This window comes from Bidens hawaiensis, unplaced genomic scaffold (assembly GCF_021521415.1).
Source record: "Bidens hawaiensis isolate Kalapana, Puna unplaced genomic scaffold, B.hawaiensis_p1.1 tig00000978_1, whole genome shotgun sequence".
Classification (NCBI taxonomy): domain Eukaryota; kingdom Viridiplantae; phylum Streptophyta; class Magnoliopsida; order Asterales; family Asteraceae; genus Bidens; species Bidens hawaiensis.
The window spans coordinates 4,948,836-4,959,145 of NW_027491058.1; the positions used below are offsets into that span (position 1 = coordinate 4,948,836).

The window sequence follows — 10,310 nt, forward strand, 5'->3', positions numbered from 1 at the left end:
GAAAAAAATTGGTGACATCCAAAATACAAAATCCGATTCGATTTCGAGAATCATAAATAAAGCTCGAAATATTAATAACAAACCGAAAGCCGCCTAAGGCTAACAAGAGGGCTATACTGAGAAATACGAGAAGTTATCAAATTTTGAAAGTTGTTAGTTGAGTTGAGGAACGGTGAGTTGATTCTAAAATATATAGCACTGTACAAAATTGCCTTGAAAGTTAACCCCATAACGTATTAAACAAAATTATTTCACTCCCGATATTTAATATATCGAATCAAAACGAGTGCCTTACTGACAGGGCAGAATTAGTATTATTTGAAAACTTTTATACAACTAAACTCTATAAAGAGACTCGTGAAAATTCTGAGCGGGGAAAATCAAACAGTTGCGACACAATAAAATCTCATTGAATAAAATTCAGTGGAATCCACATCGGGGAATCAAACGTGTTCTCAAACAGAAAAACGAATTCCGAAACAAATGATTTTAAATTTTCCCCAAAAAGAGCATATTTGGCATATTGAATTTCGGAGACGAAATTTCTTAACTGGGGAAGAATGTGACATCCGTGGCAAAACCGAGTACACCTTAGTACTTACAAACTCGAATAAGCGTTTAACCGCTTATTGCGTAACGAATAAACGAATAACCAAACGGGTCTGGTTATGGTCCGGATATCCCAGGGTGCTATCTATAAGCTATATACGATCTATGCAAGCTAAAATATTAGTAATATGGCCTTAGTTCAATAGCAAACAAGTTAAACGAAAACATGCTCGTTTAACTACCCGCTATAGATTTTAACGCGAAAGATAGTTACAAACCAAGCATTGTATTATCCGTTAAGCCGAAAAAGACTTACCAAACACTTATTTGAAATCTTTTAAGCAATCCGTGAAAATATTTTCGATTTTTACAAACATATAGTATGTTTTTATAATTTTACACAAAACTAGCCGAAAAACAAATTTTCGCTCCGTTTGTCGCACCCGATATATTTTTGTCGCCAGAAACCAAACCCGAAATAAATTTGGACTCGGAATTTCACGTTCGGGCACGTAAATCGAGAAAAGTGGGCCAAATGGGCCCAAAAGGGGACCCAACGAGCCCAGCCCGCCAAAGAAGACTTTCCCCCCTTAAACCCTTTTCATATTTAAACAAGTTCTAAGATATTTTGTGATATCTTTTTCATGAGAATTCTGGACACAAGTTCTGCTCCAGCCAGAAAACCTTCAAACCCTAAGGTAAGGAGCTTAAATAAGTAGCTTTTGTACTTGTTTAAAGTCGTTTAATACCATAAAAACCTGTCTTGGTTACTAAAAATCATTCCTAACCGTGTGAAAATCCTAAAAATGGTCCATAAACATGTTTTGATCATAAACACAGTAAGGAACCTGTTTTGATAGTTTTTTTGGCCATAAACACGGATGAAAGGGTTGAAACGGCGTTTATACGGTTCAAAAGTTCGTTTTTGTGCACTAACCGAAACCCTAAGTTAAGGGCTGTTATGTTGATGAAAAATTTCTTGGTTTGTGATATAGGAATTGTACCTAGCTTGCTTAGAAGCACAAGAACCTGAAAACTTGATTAAAAAGTCGGAAACGAGCCAAACCCGCTAAGGTAATACCGAAACACTCGCTTACGGGCTGTTTAGGTTAAGGTTGTGATGTGCATATTATTAGACCTTGAAATTTTTCAGAGACATCAGGGACCATGTCATTGAGTCCCTGTTCAAATTTGGTAATTTTTTTGACCATCCGAGAATATTTTTCGAATTTATTACCGAATTGGGGCGTTTATTTGAGAAATATAGCTAAAATACTTCAAAAATTGTGAAATTTTTCTGGGAACTCATATTTAATGTATTTTGATCACATATGAATTTTGAGATCATTTGGAGAATTCTATGGGTGTTTTGTACATATGCGTTCATGCGAATTTTTATAGCCGAATTTGGGCCGAAAAGAATATTGAACAGGCTTTTTACATTCTGGAATTGATACAGGTTGTTTTGGGACATGATTTGAGTATTCAGGAAATTTTTTGGAATTTTTGGAAATTGTTGGGATAAACAGACGATTTTCAGGCGAAATATAGCTGATAAAATGAATTTTTATAAATTATTAATTTAGTAAATAATTCCAGAAATATTTTTATAAAAATCTAAATATTTTAATTGATAAGTGGCTAAATTTTTATAATTTAATTATTAACGGTTAATTCATTATGCTAATTTAAAGATTAAACAAATTCAGTTTTAATAAAAACCGGTAAGTTCGCGACTAACGAACCTGCGGGAATATCAAAACACCAAGAGTGATCAAAAATCATATTTTTGGACTAATTAAGTAAAAACGAACTTTTCTATGAAAAACCTGGACAATCCGGATAGATTGAGCGCGTTTCTTCTTAAATCAAACTGAATAAACGGAAACGGACCCCGAGGCTAATCCGGTACCCCAGTATGTGATCCTTCTTTATAACTTAATCATTTTATTAACCAATACATTTACCCAAGCTTATTTTCCCATAACTGTTTTTTGAACGCGTAAACGAACAACTTGGCCCAGCTGGGAAAACGGGAATCTGAGCCAAGTTCAGTTTTAAGTATTAAACATTAAACAACATCACAGCCTAAGCCTATTACCACTTTCTGGGCGTACCAGCTATACCCAGATTAGTTATACAGCCCAGTTTAATACTGAGATTATAATAATATTAAAATATTAATATTATTATAATATGGACTATAGGGACTAAGTGATAGCAAGGGAAACGAACCCCGTGCTGATCTCGCACTGAGTGCCTACAAAGCCGTGAGTTTCATGACCCCACTCTTTAAACTATTTTACGAACTTTTGGGGTGGAAAGCATGTTTATACACGTTATTTATCTAAACACGGATCATGATATAAAATATCTGAAAATTTATATATGAAAAGTCCCTACAAACATAATGAATGACAACGTGCTGATGAAAGATGATTATTATCGTTGATTGATATATTGAGTGGAGATAATACGAATTGCAAAACATAATGAAATTACACGTGACAGCATGTTTATACAAACACGTTATGTAATGTTAAACATAACTCATTTGGGAGACAACGTGGTCTGTAATGGCCTTGGGGATAACGTGGTCTGTGATGATTATGGAGTTGTTGTGGGCAGAAGGGGGGCCACAATAGTAACAAACTAAAGTTGAGTATAGCCTATGAGCCAAGTTCTGCTGCAACTTACTAAACTAAAGTTGAGTATGGCCTATGAGCCAAGTTCTGCTGCAACTTATAAACTAAAGTTGAGTATGGCCTATGAGCCAAGTTCTGCTGCAACTTATTAAACGAACTAACTTGATTATGACATGAATGTTAAGAAAATAATGGGATTATGCGTATTGTGGGCGGATGGGGAGCCACAGTATTTGATGATACGTGATAAATACTATATGTGTATATGTGTCTATATACATGCTATGTGATTAGCCGTAGGAAATAAAATGTGTAGAATATACTAATTATTTGCGTGTACACTATATAATGTTTGATTTTACATGGAATCATTGTGGGTGGAAGGGGGACCACAGTGGTTGATGTTAACGCGGAACCGTTGTGGGCGGAAGGGGGGCCACAGTGGTTGAGTTTATGTGGAACCGTTGTGGGAGAAAGGGGGTCCACAGTGGTTGGTTAAACACGGAAATTGGAAACAGGTAGTACGAACAAAAAATCACAATATTACCGAAATTTCGAATTTATATTATAAACCTACATGTGTGCATATGCACACACAAGGATATGGCTGTACATATTTATACAACCGTAAATACATATTTTTACATACGCGCGTACATACAAACTATGACTGTATGGTGCGCAGAACTGATTTCGTTAAAACTTATGAAACTCACCAACTATTCGTAGTTGACCTGTTTTAACATGTTTTTCAGGTAATCAGATATGAGAAGTAATTTCCTGTGCGTTACGTGTCTGATTGGTGATTGATGTCGTGGGCATTTGAGTTAGAAGTAAAGTGATTGAAGAACAGGTTTAATTGTATCACCTAGTTTGTAAAAGATGTTAGAACGATATAATATATTGTAAATTAGTTAGTAATGTTTCTTTATGAACAATGTATTTGATACCAGTTGTATCTGTTGCATTTCCGTTTTACGCTTCCGCAATTCGCTTAACGGGGTGTGACAATATATCAGACATAACCGATAAACAAAAGAAATATATATATCATGATCATTCCCTAAACATAGTTATGATTATCAGATGTTTTCTCATAGGATTCAACAAGATTGTGCTTTAACACCAGAGTCTTCATGCCATCACAATGTTGTTGGTTTACCGATAAGTCTTGATCTTGTTGGTTTTGATCCTTGCTCTTGCCCCATAGGACCACATATAAGCCAACGACTATAACTACCGCTCCAAGAACACTATAGAAAAATTAAAAAAACCTTAAGAGAGTTTCCTTTCTATAAAACAAGGGGTATTTATACGGTGACTAGGTGAGAGTCCGCTTTAGAAGTTGTGATTTATCCTTTATGCCTACACGATCGTGCTTTTATCACGAAGGAACAAAAACAATATTTTTTTCTTGTGTGTTTTCAAATACACCTTTCTCTATATATGCACCATGTATATGTACAATTATCACCGATAATACATACATGCATGTTTAACAAGACTTAACTTGATTGTAGATGGTGGTAGGTGTAAGATCAAATTTACTACTATTGCTTGACATATTTCCTTGACAAATGAATAGGCTCAACTCTTCACTTGTTATTTAGTTCTTGATGTGTTATAAACTTTAAGTCATGCAGTCATATGCTTCAAGCTAACATGAACATGAATTCCATACTGTTAAACTCAACTTCATAAAAATTCAACTTGTTTTGGCTCCAAGGTATTCAACTATTTATAAATTAGTTATTTTATATTATCTTAATATGTTTTAACCCTATAACTTAATAGAAACATATGATTGCTTAAGCTAGTGATCATCAACTGAGACAGTTGTGTACCTTCCCAAGTTCAGTTTCTCTCCTAAAATGAAAGACCCAAAAACCGCGATAATAACCATCGCAAGAGGGTTGAAAGCAGTCACAAAAACTGGTCCTCTCTCCCGGATTACTACTGCACACATGTAATATGCACATCCAGAGCACAATACTCCCTGCAACCAAACCATTGTAATTAACTCAACTCTTCACATGTATGTGGGAATATTAATAAAAAAAATGACATGACAATTTAAATCTTAATAATAGATATAAAATGTGGAAACCATATTAACAAGTCCACACTTATAACTTGTATAAGTTGAAAAATCGCTTAAATTTCATGCTTTTACCATATGAAAGTCAAATGAATACTAAAATTTTAAATCTCTGTATTTTTCTAGGTGATTTTTTTTGCGGTTTCCACATTTTTATTTTTTATGTAGATTAATATTGTTTTTATTATTTCTACATACTTAATTATTAATGTGAACTATCAAAAAAGTAGTTAGATCACCTAATTAATTAGTTATAAATTCAATAAATTATAAACCATTTGGCTTTTTTTTTTGAACGGTGACGTTCTAATTAGACTCAATGAGCCACAGCTCTCAAGCGAGAGCCCCAACCGCCCCACTCGGGCCAAGACAATGTTGTACGGATCCACGCTTGGCATCCGAGTTTGGCTAGGCGTTCCACGAGAAATTTTTGAGCCCCCTACCACATGACAGGATTTGGCTTATTGAAAATGAGTACTTGGATATGTAGTCGTATTTAATTAGCTATATATTTAGGTTATTTAGATTTTTGTAACACAAATACTAAAAACATTAATAGTGTTTAGGCCCTTTATTGCAGATATAACATACAATAACACACCAAATTGATCAAAACTTTGATCGACCCTTATTTGAATTTGACTGACTTGGTATATATTGATACCAGGTTTTATAACTTTCTTTTAGCTAAGAATTTATAATTGAATAAAGTATTTGCCCAAAATCCTATGGATATGCAGAGTGAGAACTGCTCTTTTAGTACTTACACCGTGAATTGCCGCGAATAGTTTGATGTCCCAGCTTATTGCCCAGATGGAGGCATTCGCCCTCTCAGCCACAACAGTAAGTACGGACCCTTCCAATGTGCCAACCATACACACCAGCGCCGTGAGAGAGAGCTCGGCCGGGTACGACTTTAATGTAAATGCCTTTTTTACACCATATATATGAAACAAAGAGAATTAGAAATTGTGGTGCTAAAATTTGGTTGCTAATATCATCTTAATGTTATTGTCCAACATAGTTATGTCTTTTAGATTTGTAAAACACATCAAATGCTTCTTTTTTTCTGGTTTCATATCGTATAATCCATGGAAAAAGATCGAAATATATATGGAAAACTTACTTGGACAATGACAAAACCTGCCCAACAAAAGCAACCGGCGGTGATCATGAGAGATCCTTTAACCTGATCTTGAGTACTGAAAGTGTTAACGGAAGTTTGATGATGAAGAGTATGGTTATTTGTCCATGGAAATTGTATAGAAGGGCCTCTTATTAGTGTCATTATCATGGCTCCTCCAACCGTCACTATTGTCCCTATGATCTTTCCTTGGCTATGTAAACTCTTCATCATTACTATTTCCAGCCTACCAAAAAATAAAATAACCATTAGGTCGGAAAACTGTCAAACGATATTTTCCATATGATACACTTGAAAAAGTAATTGAAAAGAAAACATGCTTGTTTAAATCACTGGAAAACTTTATAAATTTATAGAGAATTGCATCTAGATTTCATTAGAAGCGCCGAAAATTTGGTTTATCGATGGTTTTCTGTATTCATATAGAGTTTGACAAGCATTTATTCAGGCTACTAACAACTGGCTAGGATATTGATTATTGTCAAGTGCTACTGGCTAGAGAAAGGGTATTGTCAAGTGCTACGAGTAGACAGACACTAGTCTGAGGGAAACGAGAAAGGGTAGGAAAAAAGGAAGTAATAAATGAAGCTATTTAATGAAACCAATATTATATTAAGTTGATATGTGGTAATTAACTTAACCCATGATTGGTCTCTAATAAAAGTATTCCTATTAACTATAGTGGGGACACGGTTTCATTAAATCTAGTACAAGAACGTAAATTAGAACAGATCATGGGCTATGTGTATTCTTGAAAAATGATAGGAAAATGGTCGCAAACATATCAAGGTAGGAAAATGGTCGCAAAATGTAGAGGACCAAAGTAAGAAACCGGATATATTTGTAGATGATAATCCATTAATGAAACAGCAATGGCCTACTGACTAATCATGATTGCATAGCCTGCATGCATGGACCTAGCTAGTGGACATGGAAAATGGAAGTAGCATGCATCATTCCCATTCTTTGTCCTCATGGAGTCATGGAGAAAATCTAGACGAATCTTAGTGAATTGCCATGGTGGCCACTAGTTTTTTTACAGCAAAGATATCTTTACGAAGTGCCACGGTGGGTGCTACTCGTGTTTCCTGGCTACATGCACCTTCGATTGGTGTCAATTTCTTCTTTAGCGACACTGAATTTATAGATTCTTCAACGCGTTCCTACCTTGTTTAAGTCTACGAGTTGTGCTGATAGTAATGTCCCACGCAGTAGCTGTTGCTAACAGGATCCAAGATGGCAGATGATTGAGTACACCCAATGATGGGCCTTATTTTGGGTCTAGTGTTAGGAGAGCGAACAAGAGAAGAAATTGGGCGACGGTTATAGAAGGACTTGAGTCAATTAGCGGTGGTCCAAGAATCATGGTCTTTTGTCATAAGACACATGAAGAGGTTGGCACTTGATAGTTGGATTATACAATTTTTATTGGTGTAGTCTAACCTTTCATTAAAAAAAATAACATTTCTCTTCCACCTAAGTAGTCGAAACTAACTCAATTTTTTACATAAATATATTTTTTGATTAAACAAACACTCTTTCTAATAAAAATTGTATCGGGATATAAAAAAAAACATTATAAATGTTTTGTACCCCCTCCGTCTTATTAAAAGTGTATATATTTTATATTTTGTTTGTTTGTTCCATTACAAATGTTCACTTTCAAAATTTATTAGTCAATTATCAAGTTTACTCACCTTTAAATACACATAACTAGCATTAATAAACAATATTGATGGACCCAATTTTTAAGGGCATTATTGTTTTTTGATAAACAAAATAAGTAATCATTCAATCTACCTTGAATTTTGTGTGTTTCAAACCATGACACTTACGCCTTGTTCTTGAGTTTTTTAACCAAGGAAAGGAAATGAGAGGGAAGGATAAGAAAGGGAAGGGAAGAAAATTTTTTTAATTAGATGTGTTCTTGAGTTGGAAGGAAATTAAAGGAAAGGAAATGATAACTTATTGGAAAAAACTTATCCTTAGTAATCATCCCATTTTTGGGAGGATAACTTATTGGAAAAATACATCAATTTAACCCCTCCTAACTCATCCTACTCTTTACCTTTCCATCCTAAAGAAAAATCAAGAACACTCATCTTTTAATTATCCTTAGTTTTCCTTTCCTTTCCATCTTTTAAAAAAACTCAAGAACAGGGTGTTAAAGAGAGACGGAGAAAGCATTTATATTTATATTTTTATTTTTATTTAAAATTAGAAGTGATTTAGTAATTAAATTATTAGGGTTCGGAAGCAAAAAAAAAATCATTATTGAAGTGATCATTGGACATAAAATTGCTTGATTTTTTTGGCTTAAAAATGTGTATTCTTGATAAATGATAGGAAAATGGTCGCAAACATATCAAGGTAGGACAATGGTCGCAAAATGTAGAGGACCAAAGTAAGAAACCGGATATTTTTGTAGATACACAGTCGCAATCTCAGTTGTAAAAGAATTGTCAGTTTTAGTTGGGAATTGATCAAAAAATAGTTTCCCGTGACGCTTTTTCCAACGAAAATAAAATTGGTCGTAAATTACTTGGAAACCTTGTTGTTTCTTACTATCATCCTAAAAAAAGATGTAGAAAACGAAACAGTTTCTTTTTTTAGTGATTGATTAAATGTTTGCACATTATAGAATTTGAACTCATGAACTTATATTTAACACCTTAATCATCCTACCATTCCTATCAAAGTAAGAATGACAAAATGAAACAGTTTTCTTTTAGTGCAAAAACAAAATTTGATTAGAATAAACTTAGAAAGTAAGAATTTAAAACGTTTCTTGGTTAATGTAAAAAATCATATATTATTAATAAATTAAACAAAAGTTAGCTTATTTTTTTATTAATAACTGCTAAATAAACAAATTTGATGAAAAACAAAAAAGTACAGGAACAGAAAAAAAATTAAAGACATAAACATTAATTAAGGAACGAGATTACCTAAAGATCCAAGCCATAACAAAGGTAATGGCGGGAGCCATGTTGAAAATAGCCGCCGTGAAAGTTGCTGTTGTCAATTTCATTCCAGCAAAGTACAAGTTCTGGTTCATCACTGGCCTGTTTTGTATTTATAATGGACCGTAATTATCATTGGAGAATAATATACAAAAAATAATTTCAAGTTTGTAGCAAACTATAGCTAGTCATAATCCATGCATATATGCCAAACACATACGCTACAGGGGCAATAATGAGAATTTGCACAAAGATCATAGTGCACTTAAATTTTTATAGTATTTTATATTCTCTTCCACATTTGTAATAAAATTATATAATACTGAAAGCATACTCTAGTAATCCCAGCAACATGATCTTCAGGAAAATGGAAATCGTCATCTTTGGCCTAATTTTTCTATTTGCATAAAAAAAACAATGATTAAACAAATTAAAACAAGAAAGAAAACTGTGCATTAGTATCACATGAACAAACAGACTTTTCTAGGAAGAAAGCAAAAGGACCAAAGAAGAGAGCTGCAATCGCGCTTCGGTAAACGGCATAAGTGTAATGATTCAAGCCTTTGTTTAGAGCAGACTTGACAACTAATCCATTCACAGCATAAAAAGTTTGCAAGAAAACCATGAACACAAATGGCTTAGTACAGACATATACCCTATTAAGCCACTCTTTAGACATGATGGTTTATGGGTATATGTTCTGTTTGATAGTGGAATGGTATGTGGTGGTATTTATACACAACGGCTTTGATCTGGACTTTTTGTAAAAGTTTGAATGCCAACATGTCATTATTTCAGAATAACTAATTATTACCTATTTCAGTATGTATAGTTGATGGATATTGTTGTCTTATATGGGGAAAAATGTTTACAATATATTATTGGCAAATTCGTAATGTACGTAATATATA

At 33.9% G+C, this 10,310-nt stretch overlaps 1 protein-coding gene across 1 annotated transcript; it reads right to left on the reverse strand.

Annotated features, from left to right (window-relative positions):
• Positions 1–4,257: 4,257 nt before the first annotated feature.
• On the reverse strand, positions 4,258–10,078 carry LOC143550019 (WAT1-related protein At2g39510-like). Its single transcript, XM_077040762.1, has 7 exons — positions 9,879–10,078; positions 9,734–9,796; positions 9,385–9,501; positions 6,419–6,662; positions 6,060–6,221; positions 5,039–5,190; positions 4,258–4,447 (listed from the first exon to the last, which is right to left on the reverse strand). The coding sequence occupies exons 1-7, from the start codon at positions 10,076–10,078 to the stop codon at positions 4,258–4,260; spliced, it is 1,128 nt and encodes a 375-aa protein (XP_076896877.1).
• Positions 10,079–10,310: the final 232 nt, after the last annotated feature.

Bases quoted from the DNA above. Each gene is read 5' to 3' on its own strand.
- LOC143550019 (XM_077040762.1), bottom strand. From the start codon at position 10,078: ATGTCTAAAGAGTGGCTTAATAGGGTATATGTCTGTACTAAGCCATTT. The intron at 9,502-9,733 runs GTATGCTTTCAG...AATACAAAACAG, and splicing joins ATGTTGCTGGGATTACTAGA to GCCAGTGATGAACCAGAACT. The intron at 5,191-6,059 runs GTAAGTACTAAA...GTTTGGTTGCAG, and splicing joins TATTCGCGGCAATTCACGGT to GGAGTATTGTGCTCTGGATG.